Below are 20,385 nucleotides of genomic sequence, written 5' to 3' on the forward strand. Positions count from 1 at the left end.
ATAGCTATTATTTTTTTGCTATAACAAGTTTTGTTACAACATTGTCAAAACCCTGTTAAAATTCATTCTATATCATCTACAGATCTCTAACAAAGAAAAAAATGAATCCTGTGTTAAGTTTTTTTTCCAATTATTTTGGAAGGCTTAGAGAACAGTAAAATGCTCAAAGTATATAATAAAAATTGCTCAAATTATAAAATGTATTAAAGAATAAACATCTGCATCTTGTATATATTCGTATCTGTCGCTACAGAAAATAGATAAATTTGAATAGTTTTGTTTGCAAGGCTTCAGGAACACTAAAACTATCCAAAATTATATAAAATTTTACCAAAGAACAATCATTTGCAACATCTATATTTGTGTACGTATCTTTAACAAATAAAGAAACAACACTAGCGTTTAATGTTTTGTTTTTTTTAATACGAATTTTCGGTATTGAGGCTTCACAAACAGTGAATTTTCCAAGTTTTCCTACTGCAGCTCACAAGTACTTTATGATGGTTTGGAGATCTGCTTCAAATGCCCCTGCATCTACCCGCAAAGACAAACTCAGCTGTACCGGCTGTGCCAAGAGTACTGTCATCCGCAAAAGCAAGAAGTTTGTCGGAGAGAGACGACCCTATGAAAGCCGGTTGGAAGCGACCTCGCGGCCTACCGAAAAAACGATTGTCAGACAGCCTGTTCGAGTTCCTGGCGATGGCAAACATCAGACCAAGCGAAAGCACAAACGCTTGCCATGGTCCAAAGCGGATGGAGGATGCAAACGTCACTCTACGCCGAGCGGCGCCCGGCAGGAGACCTAAGTCAAGTATGTTGATCATCTAACCTATATTTGGCAGAATTGGCACAAGTCTCGAAATAAAGAAAAATAATGCAAGGTTTTGTTTTTGTATTCCCATCTTCGTTTCCAAAAGACTTCGTGAACAATAAAATCTGTCCAATTAGCTTACAACTAATAATATCCTGTTTGGTAAATCCGTAGCTGTTTTTATTGTCTTGAACAAAAGCAAATCAAACTATTTTGCCAGTGCTAGAGTGTGAGGGGGTGGTTTTTTAAGGTTTACTTTTCTTACACCATAGCAAAAAAAACACAAAAAAAAATTGATTTATACCAGGAATTACTAAAAAAGAAACTTGATAGGAAAACGCACAGTCTCAGAAGACGCCTTCAATTCCTCCTCCCTCCAAATCATGATTCGTTCCACATTTTCCTGGAATTTTAATAAAAATTACCTTTCGTTTTATTATTGTAATCATCACCATTCTTGTTCTAAGTTATGTACAGTGTAAACTGCATTTACTGTTGCTCATAGAAAACGAGGGAAAGGCTAGAATCGTTCCCTAAATAATAAATAAAAATAACTACAAATACACGAATCCAGAGGGGTCTAATTAGCCACTATACCCTCCGATTCTCTTAAATTCAAAACAAACAATGAACGCATAGTATTTTGCCTCTTTCAAATTATCTATCAATACACAATGAAACTGACCGTTGTACCAAAGGGGGGGGGGGGGAAATATGCATATTATTAAATATATTTATGTTGTTCTGAAAGCCCGAACTGTGCAGAAATGTGTTACAAAAATCGTACTCGGTGCAAATTGTGTGTCTTATGAATCTGCTGTCAAGTCGCTAAAATGTCTTCTATCCGTGAGCACAGATATGAACTTATGTTCAAGTATTGACACGTCAAGATTCAGAAGAATAGTTCATTGTTACTCTTTATTGAAAGCGTCTGTTTACCCGAAGTAGGAATAAAATCGAACAATTGAGATGACGTACCCATCGTTTGACGGACTCTTTTGTTCTTTTTTTTGTCAGTACATTTAATTGTTCGTGATTTATTTACCTCGTCATTTATTGATGTTGTAAAAATAATAGCGTAATTTAGTTCCGGCCTAAGCCAAAATTATGAAAGCTGTTTTAATTAAATGAATCTTGAAGATTCGTGAATCTTTGGTCTTGCATGTAAATCCTACGATTTATCACTCCAAGATAGCTGCGAAATCAAATTAAATTATGAATTTCAGTCACATAAGATCTTAATGAAATTATGTTGTTTGTACCAATTTCAGATTTTATTCAAGTTTTGTTCTTTTAAGATATATATCAAAGATATTTATGATGTTTTTTTTTCAGGAATTTTTTTTTATCCCAAAAATTAATATTACTTGAAATAGAAGGCTTATTCAATTTCCAGATAGAATTAAATTCATTGCTAATATATAAAAAAAATATCCCGATAGAATTAAGTGATGCTTTAAAGCAGTTTTCACATGCAAGTCAACCAAGACGTCTATGCCTATACATGTTTGTCTAGTAAACCACATGCTTAAGCATGGAAGTTCAGCCAGACATATAGATGGATGCCACTCTTAAGCACCGATGATAAATATAGAGAAAAGAGGCTTTCTGATTGGTAGAATTTCAAAATCCACAGAATTATAGACTCTAGAATTGGGTGATTAGCTGCAAACTGTTGCAGCCAAGCACCGAAGTTAACATGTGAATGAAATTACCAGGATATAGATGTCGGTATAGACACAATTCTGGAAAGCTAGTCTAACTAGATACGCATCTGAACGTCGCTTTAAAGTTTCAATATTAGCCAAGTTTTCGTTCAGAAAAGATCATCTTTGTAAATAAAGTTCCTTTTGTGATTTTCTTGAATTCAAAATAAACAATGAAAGCGTAACATTAATCATGTCTCATAAACTGTATAAATATAAAATGGACCTGATCAACGTAATAAAGAGGGAAAGGGGAAAAAATGTGACCCAGTTTTTCTTTTAAATCATCTGTGAACTATATAAAAGTTATCTTTGCTTTTCGGTTGAATTTTATACGGTAATCAAATATTGGCTTGGGGAAATCAATTATAATAATAATTTTATATTTGCCCGCTCATATAAAAAAAAAGAGAAAAGCGGAGTAATAGAAAAAAAAAGGAAAAACCAGAACACTCAGCATCAAAGAACAAAATTAAGTAGTCACTCCTTCATTTTTACTCGTAGATCAGATGTAGAGGCAAAAACTCGAGCAATGTTTCCAACGCCTTTTTTTCTGCACTTGTTCCAGTAGACGGTACAACGACAATTAGGTCTGCCATATTTTGAGATCTTAGAACGAATGTGTTTCTCTCGTAGAGCGGGTATCGAAGCAAAAACGTAGTATTTACAGTATACAGACCGGAGTTTTAGTCTGTCACTTTGCATGAACCAGTCCCATAGCGGAGATGCATAAAGTAGGTGAGGGAGAGCAACCGCTGCGTAGTTTTGCAAGAATATCCCTGTTCAAGCTAAATTTCAGAGACAAGCTTCCCGTAACTTGACCGAATATTCATGTTCTCATTTATCTTGTTTTTATAGCCTGTCAGTTGCGGTCTAGTGGCACAAAACATTTATTTGACTGAATGAAACACAATAAAGAAGTCTTTTACAATAAATATGATTACTTACCGAATATTCGTGAATGAAACATAATAAATATGCTACCCATCAAACAAATTTTTACGGCATCGGAAAACGAGTCTTTTGAAAAAAACAAGCATTTTTGTTTAATTGACATTTCTGAATGAAATACAACAAATATGTTACCCGTCATACATTTTTTTTCTTATCGGAAAACGCGGCTTTTGCAAAAAAAAAATATTTAACTGACATTCCTAAATGGAGCACAACAAATATGTCACCTGCTAAACAAATTTGTGCTGCATCGAAAAAGAAGTCTTTTGCAATAAATAGGACTGTTTACCTGACATTCGTGAAGTAGTAGTAATAGTAATTTATTAACACACACAAGGACAATACATTTTACTCACTACCGACCCAAGAACCTGGGGTCAGGTTGTCCTAAGGGTAGGCATATATCAAAATTTCATAAAATTTCAAAATTTCATAAATATGTTACCCGTTAAACAAATTTTTACTGCATCGGAAAACGAGTCTTTTGAAAAAAAAACATTGTAATTTAACTGACATTCCTGAATGAAATACAACAAATATGTTACCCGTCATACAATTTTTTTGTAACGAAAAACGCGGCTTTTGCAAAAAAGAAAAATTATTTAACTGATATTCCTGAATGAAACACAAAGAATATCCGTCAAATATTTTTGCTATATCCAAAAACGCGTCTTTTGCGCAATAAAATATGTTCATTTAACTACCATTCTGAACTAAAACACAAAAAAATACGTTACCCGTCAAACAAATTTTGCTGTTTGTAAAAAAGCGTCCTTTGCAAAAAAAAAGAAATATTTAACTGAAATTCCTGACTGAAACACATTAGATATTACCCAAAAAACTAACTTTCCTGATTGAAACACAACAAATATGTTACCCATCATACAGTTTTTGTTGTATCGAAAAACACGGCTTTGCAAATAAGTTATTCTACTGATATTCCTGAATGAAACACAATGAATATGTTACCCTTCAAAACAATTTTGCGGCATCGAAAAACGCGTCTTATACAAACAAAAAAATTATTAAATATCTAAATGGAACACAATAGATACGTTGCCTATAAAAAAAAACTTTTTTACTGCATCGAAAACTCGTCTATTGCAAATATATTTCACTGACTTTCCTGATTGAAACACAACAAATATGTTACCCGTCGCATGAATTTTGCAGCATCAAAAGACGCCTCAAAGCCTACAAGTATTCGTACTGAACCTTCAAAGCTAAACAAAAACCCACGTTACAAAATATAAGAACTAAATCGCGTGGGTGTTTATACCGGTTCAAAACTCTTGTGAACGCGGTAAACATAATTTTTTTAAATCCCCATGAAAATCGGGAACTAGATTATTATAAGGGATGTTATTTTGAAGTTATGTGGAACGTTTTCTTTTATGACAGAAGAAAAGTGACATGGATATACTTTTTCTTTACTATGCTTTCTCATAAAGTAAAGCTACTCACCGTGACCTTGAACGACTCCTGGAGCGAGATCCTTTCGAATAATATCTATCTTCGTTTGCAGCCCCATATCGAGTCCCTCTTTGATATTTATCATAGTCCTTCTGAGCAATGGATGCATCATTCGGGTTATTGGCAGTTTCTTCGGATTCTTCTTCATCCCAACCACTCAAGTCATACTTCGACAAATCTCCCTCCTCCTACAATTTTATGAAAATAAAACTGAGGAACACTACAAATACAAATTAAAAAATATGTTTTAGTAGATAAAGCGAAACAATGACACAAAAACTACTTGTCCTTCACCTGATCGCCTAGACCTTGAGCTTTATTTGGCCCAGAGAGTTCACGTCTAAAAATCACAGCCACTGCTTCCGTTCCTCTTGAAAGCATAAGGAGGGGTACCAGGAAAATAGGTGGGTCTACGTATCCAGGCCTTAAAGAGGCAAAAGAACGTCACTGTTTTTGCCATAATGTGTGGATTGAGGCTGATAAGCCACGGTCTGGGGTCCTTTTCCATCTTAAAAAGTATGCAAAGATTAAATTCCGTAAGTTCAAGTTCCATTTATTTCCATAAATAACAATAACAAAAACAGTATCCCAAAGGGCTCTATGGCCCGTTATTTGGGAAACGACACAGAATAAATGACTAATATTAAAACTTGGCATAAACAATACTAAACAATGTCTAACTTATAAATCTATAAGGAAAAGAAGTCAACTCACCGACAGTCCACACGAAACAGCGACCCACCTATCACCCGACAATAAATAAAAAAATAAAATTCTCTACCTCATCGAGGATCCAACGCCAAAAAAACAAAAACACCCCCCCCCCCAAAAAAAAAAAACAAAAAACAAACAAAAACAAAAAAAAAACCATAAACCAACTAAAAATTATTTAATATTTACCTTTAATAAGAAACTTTTCATGTGTCTTAAAGGAGCCAAGTGTTCGTGACTGACGAATCTCAGCAGGAACCAAGTTCCAAGCACGTCCCACAGTCACGACCAGAACAAAGTCTGAAGGAACCGAGGGAGTAGCTGGAATCATCACATCCTCCCAGTTTCGAACTGCGTTTAAATTTTCTTCCCCTACTAGTTTAAGTAGTATAGAAAAACAAAATGAGAGCCCTCTGTGGAAACACTGATTTGCCAACGAGGATAGAGATAAAACGTAAATATCTCTAATCTTAAGGAGATCAACAGCAGTGTTAGTAGTTGACTGAAGAACTCTTACAACTTTCTCATGAAGAAGATAACCAGGGGGAAGTACAGAAGAAAATGTAGACATCCACACAGACGAACAGTAACATATATAAGGGAAAACGAGAGAGAAATATAAAAGACGGAGTATAGGAAAAGGAAATAAACGCTTTAATTTACGAATGATTCCAAGTCCACGGGGAATTTTCACGCTTATTACTTGAACGTGCCACTTAAACGATAAATTTTTATCCAAAAGAACTCCCAGGAATCTCACATATCAATCCGGGGGACGACTTATGGATCCTCTTGGTGTAGGAAGCTCAGTAATTGTGGGGCAGCTAACATCTGTACGGGAAAAAATAAGAAGGTACGACTTTTTTACATTTAAAGCTAGTTGGTTTATGTCAAACCAATTGACTATCTTCTCAGTCATTGCTTGAAGCTTTAGAATAAGGGATGACTCATCCGGAGCTGCAGCACCTAGAGTGGTGTCGTCTGCAAATGCTACCAGTTCTTCTCGACTATCAGATGTGGACACCGACATAGTCTGAGAGTGACATTTGTGACACAAGCCACAGCAAACATTGGTAATTGGGGGGTTAATAAGTCCGTAGAGGTCCTTCACATATATCAGGAAGAGGACTGTCCCTAGAATAAAACCTTAGGGTACTCCGTATTCAATTGGAACTTCCATTTCTGTATCGTCCTTAGCAATAGATCTGTCAGTGAGGCATGATTAGAACCAAGACAATGCTTCCCCACGCACACCATGATGAGAAAGTTTACCAATGAGGATCCTGTGTGTAAGTCTGTAAAAAGCTTTCTTTACGTCAAGAAAAATGGCTACAGGAATAAGATTAGAATCTAAAGATTGTCGTATAAACTGGAGAAGTTTATTACAAGCATGTTCTGTAGGATACTTTGCGCGAAACCCAAACTGATGTTGATGGAAAAAAAATTTTGCTTCAAGAAATCTCACCAGACGTTTTAGCATTGGCCTTTTAAATATCTTAGAGAACACTGACAAAAGAGAGATCGGCCTATAGTTCCCAGGATCCTCACGGTCCCCTCCTTTAAAGAGAGCTATCACACGCGACAATTTAAGACGTTGAAGAAATACTCCTAGTTGAAATGACCTATTAATCAAATGGCAAAATGGGGTGATAATCGATGGAAGGATATGTTTGATTACTTTAGCAGAAATTTTGTCAAAACCCGTTGAAGAATTCTTTAAAGACAAAACAATATTTGTAATTTCCTGCACCGTAACGTCCTCCAGAACCATTGATTTCAAGCATGGGGGGCCTAGGAACTGCTTCCAAGTCTGTGACACCGAGCAGTTAGGGACGCTATTAGTAGTTGATTTCCCTATCTCCCCAAAGAATTTGTTCAAATGATGTCTTACTTGGCCTTTTTCTCTAATAAGTTGATCTTATACCATAACAGATATAGTAAGACCTTCTAGTTTTCTGGATGGCCAACTAACTTCCTTAATCACGTCCAATGTCTTCTTTATATTTACCGCAATCATCAAATCTCTTTGTAAAATACTGTTTTAGCTCTCCGAATAATTGATTTCAGCATATTACGGTATAACCTAAATGCTTCTAATTTAGCATCACTTGGTCTGTTTTTGTACTCTTTTCAAAGGTTCTGCTTCCTATTTATTGACTTGAGGACTCCCGATGTTAGCCAGGGAGCTATGGATGTTGATCTTTTTGATCGAGGATTCCTTAAAGGAGCTTTTAGACAATAAGCAGAGAATTTTTCCTTAACAGTGTCATAAAACTGGCCAAATATATCGTTATAATTGCGCAAATTTATATTTCCTGGTAATGAAAAGTCCAATGAAGATGTACTCAGATCTTCTTTCAGTCTATCCAGCTCCACTGGTGAACAACAGAATCTCAGTGTATCCTGGGGGACTAATGTTTGTGGAGTTCAGAGGATTGGAAACAAGGCTGCAACTGGCAAATGGTCGTAAGTATCAGAAAGCAGTACTTCGTTATTAATAGAGTGTAGTGCTGAAAAAATGTTGTCAATTAATGTTGCTGTCTGGTTAGAAATCCTTGTCGGTATGTTTATACAAGGAGCTAATCTATATGAAATTAGTAAAGACAAAAGATCAGAAGCCTGTCTAGATGACGGTTCCACAAGGTCAAGGTTAAAGTCGCCCATCAATGCAACTTCGGATTTTTCAGCAAAAACTTTTCCAAGAACATCTTCTAATGTTTCCATAAATTGAGTTATAGACCCACTTGGAGAACGATATACTTCGCCTATTATTACCTTTTCCTTAGCGTTGATTGGGACTTCTATAAAAAGTGACTCAAATACCAAATGGATAAGCTTGTCCATTCGTGGAAGAAGCATCAAATCACTGAGCTATCATCTAATATCAGTAATACCCCTTCACATTTATGGCACTACATGTCTAAATTGACATCCTTTCCAACTTCTTCTCCAGATGTTATTCTAATTGAGGATTGGATCAAACATTTTTCAAAAGTTTTTTGCAACTGATCCTCCTCCTTCAGACACCATCTTTAAATCAAAACTATTAACACATTTTCGTGATTTAAATCCCCATAGGAATTTTATTACAGTTTCACCTTCTTGAAAACCGGGTACGACTTCAGAAATCTGGTAAGTCTGTGGGTCTTGATGGGATCATGTCTGAACATTCGAAGCATGGCTCTCCCAAGCTTTTCTTACATCTTTCTTAATTATTTCAAGCTGCTTTGTCTCAGAATTATGTATCAAAGTCATTTTGTGAGGGCCTAACTTCTTGTATTCCAAAACGAGGTAAAGACCCTTCGGTTTGCTCTTCTTATAGGCCTATTACAGTTTTTTCGACTCTTGGGAAGCTTTTAGAAAAAATTATTTTTGACCTGGTTTATGGTAGAGCAAATATGGAGGACAATCAGTTCGGGTTCCGCAGAGGTCTTAGTGTTCAGAATGGTCTTGTAACACTTCTTTCAATTCTTCGTCAGTTTGAGTACTCCAAGAAATAATTATTCGTTTGTGCGCTCCATATATCTGGAGCATTTGACTCTAATATTGCACTCCGAATCCATTTTATCTCTCTTGAAATCTGGGGTGAATCCGTTCGGTACTATCCCATTATCCGGACCTCTCTAAAAAGTCACATTTGGTTAATGCTAATGAAATAAAATAAAATAGGATGAATATATAATAGTTTAAAAACAAATTTGGGCTATATATTTGCACATTAGGGGAGTGTGGGTGGTAAAAGCATAACATATTTTAAATGCCTAGCCTAACCAAACCTAGGGGACCTCTCCCACTAAACCCCCAAAAACCACAGTTAAATATCGTATACGCAATGAAAACCTTGCTATCATTGACTGCTCTATAATAGTTAAGACGTCAAAAACGGGTTTTATCATTGCCTAGTCTATAGTGATTAACCCGAGAGGCCCGGATAATAGGATTGTACCATCCGTTGATTTGCAAGTCTCTTTGGTCATGGTACCAGAATACTACCATTAGAATCGGAGTTGGCCGTTTAATTTTGAGCAAGATACCCATTAGGAGAGGGGTGAAACAGCGGTCAGTGATATGTCCTATAATTTTCAATGTAGCTCTTCGCTCGGCTACCACTATTTTGCATCCTTTGGTCACTCTAGATGGCCTTGATATCAGTCACATTTTATACGCTGATGACCTATTACTAGTTGAGAATCTATCTGGGTTGCAGGAAGCTGTGATCTCAATTTCAAGGAGTTTAAATTCCATAGGGTTAACCATTGTACTATTTTTGGTATTAACCGACGGATTATAGGTCCTCTATGAATATAGACGGAACTGTAGTTCCAGAAGAAAATTCTTTGGTATATCATGGCCTTCCTTATGGCAAAACTCTTTGTGATACAAAACACCTCATAATCCATAGATTCAAAGAAAAAATTAGAAAGACATATGGAGCACTTGCCCGAGTCAGAGGTCAGTTCGACCGACGTACACTAGGAAATCTTCATGACGCATTTTTTGGCCCACATATTTTCTTTTTGACCCCTGTGTGGTCCTTTTTCTCCAGTCGAGAAATCAGTATATCTTAAATTTACTAAGTTCTTTTTGCGATTACCTCCATGGTATAGGAGCAGCAAAATCTCATTAGTATTTAGTATTTTTAATGTACTTTATAAAATGTAAGGTGTTCATAACCGTTTCCTTCCTATAGAAATATTAAAGTTCCTTACTTTCCAATAATATTACTAATCAACTAGGTCCATCACTCTTCATACCCTTCTAATAAAGATATTTATATTTTATAGTGTGTTGTATTGTTTGCAATATTCCTTAATCTTTTTATGATTATGTTTGTCCTAATTTTTCTTTTTTCATTTGTCGCATTTCTCTAGTTTTGTATTTTCCAGTCTGTGTGTTTTGTGTTATTTTTCCTTTTTCTTTCTCTCCCCCCTTTACTCCTCTTTTCAGAATAATATATTTTTTTTGTTATAGAGGGTTTAAACAAATTATTATTATTTTTATTAAAGATGTTGCAAACGCCATCTTACCCGAGAATTAACGGTGAATTATCGTGTAGTTGGAAAAAGTGCAATATTCAATACAACATAATTTTTCTAATAATAAAGGCACGTTAAAAAGAAACAATACGAAAAGTAAAATTATCATCCCCCAAAATTAAAGGGCGTATCAAACACTGAAAATTACTTGGATGAGGAGAGAAAGATTTCTCAATGAACCCCCAAACTCAGAAATATTTTAGAGAACGTTTTTTATCACAGGAATCACCTTATCAGACAGCACAGAGAAAATGGAGCCTGTACCTTAAGTAATATCTAAGATAAGGTAAGAAATAACCTAGTTTTACATCAAAACTCTATTTGAACCACTTATTCTTTAGTTTAAACTGAAACCGATGGATGAATGTAAAATTGTATTTGATAGGTTGATTACTTCTGGCTGTAAAATTGTATTTGATACCTTCTGGCTGTACACCAACTTTCATGGACATGGAAAGCTCAAAAAATTTTATTCGTAAAAACGTTATGTACATAAAACAACATTATTTGAAACGCTTATTCTTTAGTTTAAACTGAAACCGATGGATGAATGTTAAATTATTTTTGACAGGTTGATACTTTATGGCTGAAAATTGTATTTGATACCTCCTGGCTGTACACCAACTTTCATGGACATGGAAAGCTCAAAAAACCTTATTTGTAAAAACATTATGTACATAAAAAACATTATTTGAACCACTTATTCTTCAGTTTAAACGGAAACCGAGGGATGAATATATCCTTATATAGGCTCCACTGGCTCTATGCAAATTTTCATGGATATTGACAGCTTGAGAAATTACCTATTGATTCACAACTCTTATTATGATTCATGATTTTACAGTAGTCACGATTTGTATTCTATTGCATCTAGATATCTTCTACAGCTCTCTATACCTTAAGATCTTTTTTGTACTGTTAGCTATTACATCGTCATTATCGACAAAAAAAAATTGAATCTAAAATTTTCAGATCTAGGAGCTGTGACTAAAGCCTGGAACTAACTATTTCAGAATTTTGACAAAATTTATGTTTCGGGTCCCTATGTTTAAACAAACAAAAACATGAAAGTTTTTAATTGATATTTTGATTGGAATAATTTAAATGATCTTTATGATGATACAAATACAAGTTCTAAACTAATTCTTTGGTTTCGATAATAAATAAGATGTGCATGACAAGTCGGTCACAATCAATAAAATGGGTAAGATTTGTCAACTTTATAAAAACGCTTTAAATAACAAAAATGATACAATTTATTTGACAATTTATACAAGTTATCAGAATGTCCTTAATAAGCTTTTAGGAAACGTGAAAAAACAATATTTTTGGAATAATGTAAAGAAATGAGCAGTCACCCATCAAAATCGTAGAAGGTAATTAAAAGAGCGATATCATTAGTGGATCTGTTTCTCCAGGTAATGTATTACCACAGAATACTTATGTTACTATTACTATAATCTATCTTGCCGTGATTACTTTTTTATTTTATTTATTCTATTAAGGACTTGGTTACAAAAAACGCATTATTTTAAATCCATAGCTCCCCCTCGACAAAAAAAGAAAAGTGAGACGATTATCCTCCAACGGGTCTGTTACGGGGAAATCGATCGATATCTGAATGTTTTTGAAAACCGTCACTCAAGTTCATTGTAGAGAAATTTATACAGTAGGTTCATCCTGAAAGATATCCGTCTACTACAGTCTCGGCGCGTATAAAAGCTCCTCCTATTTTCTTTTGTTTAAGCTACCCATTGCATTCTTAGTAGTTGTTAGACTAACTTTGGACAATGGTGCGAACTTGTATTATTTATGATTGCGAAAGCAGAAACAGAGGGGGTAAGCCATCGAAGTGGTTCGCTACTGTCCCATCTCACAGGTATGACTTGACTGATTGACGTATCCAGGATTTTAGCAAATACGGAAATCTCCAGTGTTAACTTCTGATCAACACTGCAGCAGGGAAATAGCCAGAATTCCATAAATAGTGGGAGAAGGATCCACGAAATGGCGGGACTATTTGAAATTTGCCGAAAAATGTTTTACCCCAAAGGAGCAACCTAATAGTTTAACTACTACTACTACTAACAACTCACCGCATTACCCAGCTGACTGAGGTCAACAGAGCTACGCACGCTCCTCCTCCACCCCAATCTATTCAAAGCTTCCCTTTTTACACCCGCCCACAAAGTTCTCATTTCCTTAAAATCTTTCTTTATGACCTCCTCCCACTCCAGACGGGGACGACATGCTTTCCGTTTAGCCCTAGACGGTTGGCCGAAAAGAATAATCTTCGACAATCTATCATCCTTCATCTGCACAACATGCCCTAACCACCGCAACCTTTCTTTCATTATAGCCCTAGAGAGCGGTATTGAGCCACATTTTTCGTATAGCCTATTGTTTGAAATACGGTCAGTCAGCCGGGTACCCAGAACAATCCTTAAGCAATTTCTCTGGAAAACATCTAGGAGCGTCCATGCTTCAGAGCGTCCATGCTTCAGAGCCATATTTGACCACTGTCATCACTGTAGCTTCTAATTTTCTAATCTTGGTTTGCAGACTTATATTCCTTTTCTTCCAGACTTTTTTTTAACTGTGAAAAAACACCCTGAGCCTTGGCAATTCTATATTTAACATCCTCACTGCTCCCACCATCTTTAATAATAATACTACCAAGGTAAGTGAAGCTGCCCACCTGATCAATCTATATTACGCCATGGAGCGTTAAAACTATTTTCTTCCTGGTAAGGAAAAATGTTATCTTAAATTTTCCCTCTTTTATACTCTCTTTGGGGCTATAAAAACGTCCTTCGCAATTTGATGTAGGACCTTTGTTTTTCTTCTAATAACTAGTGGAATAGCCCTATCCAAGAAAATACCAAACGTCGGTTAAGACCTTTTTTGTGAAAGTTTTAGTGAGTTTTAAGAAAATTGAAGGACATCAAAAGAATTGTATTTGTATTACAAGAAGAATAAAAAGTAATCCTTGTTGTTATTATTGTCGCAAATATTCTGCCACGAACTTGCAAATTAAGTAAAACTTCCCATCAGAAAGCATTTTTTATGACTCATCAATTCAACCCTCACTATTTCGTTCATTATCTTTCCAGTTTTGGGTTACGTGCAAATTTGGTATAAAACTTGGAATGTTTCAGAACTGTGTTTAGATTATTTAAAATTATTTAATCATTATAGTTACCAAGTTTATTGTCAGTTGCTAATCAAACTTTTTTTTTGTCTAGGGCATGTTTGGAGCCAGAGATAGGCGGTGTGGCCCCTCATTAGGTCCACTAATGGCCTTGCTCCCACAATTTGCAGTAGCTTAATTATTAAGCTTTAATATGACATAGCAAAAGACTTTTGCAGATGCCAAAATAAACGATTTTAGTCATGCGCGTTTCTAGTATTTTTCTTTTTCGGAGAAGGGAGAAGTTGGTTTTCTTTTTTTTATTCTTTACATTCACTTCTCATTTTAGCTGTCTTGACATAATTAGCTTCACTTTCTAAAAAAATATTCCTAAGAAAAAGAAAGTGACTTGATTTAGTTTAGCTGTCAGTCTGCATTCATGCTGACCACATGGTTTCCCTTTGAGAAAAAATTGATAAAACTATGGAACTGAAATATCAATGCGAAGCGCCAAATTTCCTAATCAAATGTCATCACGTTATGGCATTGTTCAAATAAAACTTATTTTTACCTTGATTATCCTTATAAATTCATTCTTTGTTTTTCTTTCCATTCTCAAACCAATGTTATCTTTATCTTTTGCATTATTACAGCCATACCAATTATTTTTCTTTTTTATCTCTTCAATGTATTGCATTCTTCCTTACCCCCTAGACGCTCAATTCCTCTTATTTCTATTCCTGTTCTCCAGGGTGTGAATACCGATGCCACATGCGTGCCTCCCCATGAAAAAAATCTAATGTCACTTATGTTTCTATTTGTTTATATGTTCTCCGGAGGAGCAGTATCGTGGTCCGGCTTTGTCTAATAGTTGAGATAGGAAAAGATCCTACCGTTCATATCTCTCTACAGTGCTAGGGAATATGGAGATAGGGAAAAATTCTTTTTAAGATGAAGCAATTCACTTAATCTTCTTGTGTTGAAAACAACGATTAAATTATTATCGCATATTTTAAATTTGCTAGATTTCTCGATTGTTTTAAAATCACTCGGTCTTTCCCATTATATGGGCAGTTAAAAGGAAACCAGTCACGAAAACCCGTTTTTGATGGGTTAATTCAAGACACCGCTATACAGTAACTCAATTCTGTGCGTGGTATTCAATGGGTTTACGATATTTAAACTGTAGTTTTTGGGAGTTTAGGGGGAGAAAAGGTACCTAGGTTAGATTAGGTTACATATTGAATATATTCACTGCTTTACCCCCCCCCCCTAATGTGCAAATATATAGCCCAAATTTGTTTCTTAACTATTATATTTTCATCCTACTTTGTCTTATATTATTAGCATTAACCAAACTTGACTTTTTAGAAGTACCCATATAATGGGAAAGTACCAATCACTCCTATTTATCATACCTATATGAGTAGGAATACTCCTATTTTTCAGTGTGTTAATAAGAATGATCTTGGACATTTTTGACATATTCTTGTTTTGCTCGTCATATTACGAATTTGGGTATACAAGATAGAATTTATGATCATCTGAAAGTGCAATAAGTCGTTACTTTCAACTCACTTTGGTTTCATGAAGGATAGAAAAAAACTAGAAGAAATAGAACCATAGAAAACTGCATCTTGTAACTTAGATTGTAAGCAAAGCTCTCGATATGAATAATTTGGCAGCTAGTTTATTTGTTGATCTGGTTATGGCATTCGACGCTCTATCACGGGCCCCAATTCACTAACATGCAGGTGGAGCAAACGATTTTTTGTTTTTAGATTCACAAAAAAAAATTCAGAATCTATAAGCGGGAGCGGTATTTCTTTCAAACTGAAGAGAAACTGGGGGGTAATGGCCCCCTCCCTTATTCCATTCTTCACTTAGCGCTCCCTACGCTGCATACAGCGAAATATTGCCACGGAAATGTGAATTTCATGGACAGATAGGTGCAACTTTGGTTTGTTTCAAAATTATCTCCACAATAGAGAGCAAAGTTTTCACCTAAATGGATTTTCTTCACACAAAATCGGAAAATCTATACTGAGAATTCCTAATTTTATGCCAAGAAGTACTACCAATTCGGCTTAAATGGTACAACATGACAGTTTTCCATTATGTTGACAGACTGTATCGAATTGACCAAAGCTTAAACAATAGGTTTTTTTATTGTATTTCAAAACTCAGGGGAGGGTAATTGGCCTCCCCGATCTCCCTTCACATAACATACGTGAATAGTAAAAAAACCTAGTCAATGGAAACACATACTATTTGTGTATATACACAAAACAAATACATATATATAGCTCGGCTCTGATATGCTTTTGGTCTTCACGAGCCATGCTGGAATAGGAAATTGGCTAGATAGTGGCGTGTTTTCTACAAATTAATTACTGAGGCAAATAACTGCTCCTACTTTCTGAAACAGTTATATTTTCCGCTGTTATTTATTGAAATTTTGGCTGCCTTTTGTTGACAATGCAAAAATACTTCTTATTTCTATATACATTGGCAGCAATGAAGGATTTCCTATAAGGTTTTTCAAAGAAAGGCCTTTCTATAAGGATGGCAGCCACAGCACCATCCTTCATAAATCGAAGCAAAATACAAGAAAACGGTATTTTGTGGTCGAAACGCTATTTTTTTGCTTTCTTTCTTCTTTTTTTAATTGCCATTGACGAAAAGTCCAGTATAGATTTGGCTTTCCTAACGGCATTTTACGGACACTTCGAGTCTATTAAAATAATGTGTTGGCAGTCTAGTAATAATTAAGAGTTTAGTAATATAAGGAGTCTAGCAATATAAAGTATTGGCAGGCACCCAACAAGCCGTAATTACTTGTAAATTTGTCTATAATAGATACAGTCTATATTAGTACACAAATATAGAGCACTATATTCTAGTAATATCAGGTAATATATAACCCTAGAGCAAGGAGGATAGATTAAATATTTTTCGAAAATATTACGTCATCATCATCATCATCCGAATCTTCATTGCCCACTTGATACTTATTACTGGTAGAACTTCTTCTTTCATCCCGTGATTCGTTTCCACTTTCAGAACTTCGATTACGATACTTCTTTTTCTTGCGCCCAAACTGAAAAGTGAAAATAGGCCCAATTACGCATTGTAAAATTTCTCTGATGAATATGCACCAATAGGAATGACAGGTGTGAGTGAGTTTTATTCGGGGATGCAAATTTGAAAATGAAACATGCGAAGCAAACAGAAAAATGTAAGAAATTCGAGATTAAGAAAATAAAGCAATAAATTGAAAGAATAAAACGAAAGAAATAAAAAAAAATAAAGAAATAAATTCGAGAATTTCGAGCAGAGAGGGTGGAAAAAGGACATCAGTTGTAAGGTTTGGCTATATATGTATATTAACTAAAAAAACAAGTTTTTTTTTAACTGCAAGTAAGGAGCGATATTAAAACTTAAAACGAACAGAAATTATTCCGTATATGAAAGGGGCTGTCCCCTCCTCAGCGCCTCGCTCTTTAAGCTAAAGATTTTTATTGCTTTACAAAATAAAGTTGTGAGACAGAGTCAAACTTTAGCGTACAGAACGAGGCGTCGAGGAGGGGGCAGCAGCCCCTTTCATATACAGAATAATTTCTGTTCGTTTTAAGTTTTAGTGTCGCTCCTTACTTTCAGTTAAAAAAACTTGTTTTTTTTTAGTTAATTTCTGAACGTTTTTGAATTAATGCAGCTTTTATTTTGGCTCACCGTACATCAATAATTAAAACGGAATTCGCATATTGATTTTCCTTTTTTTTTTGGCTAATTGGCTTTCTCGAAATTTTGTTCTGACGCAACTTACGAAATAACCTACATGACGAATTTCTGAATTCGTATATTTTCAATAGGTATATTAGGGAGTTTGGTGCCTACTCAATATTTCGCCCTTTAATTAAAAGATTCAATTTTGTTCTAACAACAAACGTCTAAATTACACAGGTCGGTAAATTAGAATAGATAGCTCTTTTGAAAGTACTAAACAACTTCAGCGTAAAGAGCAAGGTATTGACTAGGGGGCGAGCCCTCTCATATACGCAATAATTTCTGTTCGTTTTTAGTTTTAATGTTGCTCCTTATTTTCAGTTGAAAAAAAAACTTGTTTTTTTTTAATTTAATTTCTAACCGTTTTTTAAATAATGCTAGGAAATCTCGTGCCCCCTTCATAAAAATGTTCCTTCCCCCAAGTAAATATCCTCCATGGAAAGACCCTCCCCCGTAACCCTTACTCCAACCCCCCCACTAGATTAAATTCATCCTGAAAAAAACCTGTACACTTCCCAAAAACCAAAACTATATGTAAACAATGGGCAAAGTTTATAACTTGCAGCCCTTCCCCCGGAAACTGTGGGGGAATAAGTTATCATCAGAAACATTTTATTTAGATTTTTTACTATCATGAACAAAATGGCTATTTAAAAATTTTTATTGGAGGATTTGGGGGCAAAACTGAGCGAAAGAGGGGGCCAAGTTGCCCTCGAATTTTTTTTGGTGACTTAAAAAGGGCACTAGAACTTTTAATTTCCGTTCGAATGAGCCCTCTCACGATATAAGGCAAATTTTCGCGTAGCTTTTGATGGGTAAGACTAAACTTGATGAAACTTATATATTTGAAATGAGCATAAAAATCTGATTCTTCTGATGTATCTATTGGTATCAAAATTCCGTTTTTTAGAGTTTCGGTTACTATTGAGATGGGTCGCTCCTTACTTACAGTTCATTACCACGAACTGTGATAGGCAAGCCGATTTTAACTATACATGCTCTTTCACTGAAGGATCTATTATATATCCATTTATATCCAGAAATCCAATCTGTGTACATTCGTTGAGCTCTTTCTGTTTAAAATCTAGTGTAAATATGTCCGCGGACTTTTTGCCAAACCAAAAAATTTGTCCATGTTCGACAAAATAACATTTTTCGAGTTAAGCAGCTTTATTTATAAAGGTAGAGGCACTTGAAAATAATAATATCAAGAATCCCAATACCCATGCTTGTATAGTACAATCCAAGTACAAGGTCCTTAGCAAAAATTAAATGTAAGAGCATAAGCGCGTACAACTCCAACACAGAAAATTAAGATAAAAAAAATTATGATCTTAGACTCCACTACTTTATCTTCCCCCCTCCCCCGCGAAAGGTCAATTACTTCTGACCAATCTTAGGCGGGAAATATCTGATGCCGGAGCTTGGATAAAACAGCCAAAGTACGCTCAAAGGGTCTTGTGTCGAAAAAGTTTTGGGTAAAAACACACGTATTATTCAAGTTCTGAGAGATTACGGAGAAATTACAGCTTATTTAAAAAGCTCCTCCAATACTAGAAACTGTTCAGGTTACAGATACTTGACGGTTGTCAAAATTCTGACTTGTACGTATTTTTGTATTAACATATAAAGCTATTTTGCTAGCAAAATATATGAAAGCACGATTTTGTATATATACATATATATAAATCTATAAATATAGTTTTTGTGAGGGATGGGGTGGAGGATGATGAAAGATTAGTATTTGGTGGTTTATATTGTAGGTAATTAGGTAATTGGATAACTCTACTGTTAGGTTGAGAAGTGGATGGGTCGATAAGTAAAATTTGGATTGAAATTAATTTTGGATGAGGGTATATTTGTTTTAGAAAGGGTACTGGAATCCCCCATTTGGACAGTCTTGAGTCAGGCTCTTCGGCAGCCCAGAAAAGTATTATTTTGTTATATATTGTAAATATTTTATTTAATAAATAAATAGAAAGACAGATCTGTAATAAACTTATATGCAACAATGTACTTCACTTAATAAACGAGTATATATATATATATATATATATATATATATATATATATATATATATATATATATATATATATATATATATATATATATATATATATATATATATATATATATATATATATATATATATATATATATATATATATATATATATATATATATATATATATATATATATATATATATATATATATATATATATATATATATATATATATATATATATATATATATATATATATATATATATTAATTAATATAATATATTATATAATATAATATATTAATTAATATTAATTAAAATAATATAAAGTTTAAAAAAAAACTTTTTTTCATGCAGATCAAGGGTCCGCAGTTTCGAAAACAAATGTGTGCGAATTTCAAAAAAATAGCCTAAACGCCTCGAAAATGGTGTCAAATCGAAATAAAAACCACACCATTGGAACATCATAGCCAAAATCTCCATTTAGGAGGATTACAGCTCCCCATCTTGAGCAAAAAGGGAAATTTATTGTCAGAAATTTATTGTTGCCATGGGCACATAAGCTGAATTTTAGGGGGAGGGTCTAGCCCCCCCCTTATGGGCGCCTATGCGCCTAGTTTCAGTAGCGTAAGATCAGTTGCTATCAAATTCTATAAATCACAGATTTCCGTAACAAAAGTATCAACACGAGGTTTTAGCATCCTGCTTTTCTGATATATGTTTTTCTTTTCCAGCACATTTAGCCTTTAGAGTTATGACATCAAGAAAAAGA

The 20,385-nt window shown here is 34.7% G+C and overlaps 2 protein-coding genes across 6 annotated transcripts in view; one reads left to right on the forward strand and one right to left on the reverse strand.

The window, feature by feature from the left end:
- LOC148948903 (zinc finger Ran-binding domain-containing protein 2-like) overlaps positions 1-20,385 on the reverse strand; it is a 44,115-nt gene that overhangs the window by 152 nt on the left and 23,578 nt on the right. For 4 of the 5 annotated variants that reach the window (XM_089094821.1, XM_089094823.1, XM_089094825.1 and 1 more), the window contains 2 exons: positions 16,790-16,921; positions 4,936-5,132 (listed from right to left, as the gene is read on the reverse strand). In XM_089094821.1, coding sequence (XP_088950947.1) covers positions 4,936-5,132; positions 16,790-16,921 — 329 coding nt within the window. The remainder of the gene's footprint in view (positions 1-4,935; positions 5,133-16,789; positions 16,922-20,385) is intronic. The other variant, XM_089094822.1, reaches the window with a different exon arrangement.
- Positions 3-14,481, forward strand: LOC148948904 (uncharacterized). The gene is made up of 3 exons (XM_089094826.1): positions 3-811; positions 10,914-10,977; positions 13,937-14,481. The coding sequence occupies exons 1-2, from the start codon at positions 523-525 to the stop codon at positions 10,958-10,960; spliced, it is 336 nt and encodes a 111-aa protein (XP_088950952.1). The 5' UTR covers positions 3-522; the 3' UTR covers positions 10,961-10,977; positions 13,937-14,481.

The sequence above is a fragment of the Artemia sp. Qi Xiang Cuo genome, chromosome 9 (genome assembly GCF_049724085.1).
Source record: "Artemia sp. Qi Xiang Cuo chromosome 9, ASM4972408v1, whole genome shotgun sequence".
In the NCBI taxonomy this organism is placed as follows: domain Eukaryota; kingdom Metazoa; phylum Arthropoda; class Branchiopoda; order Anostraca; family Artemiidae; genus Artemia; species Artemia sp. Qi Xiang Cuo.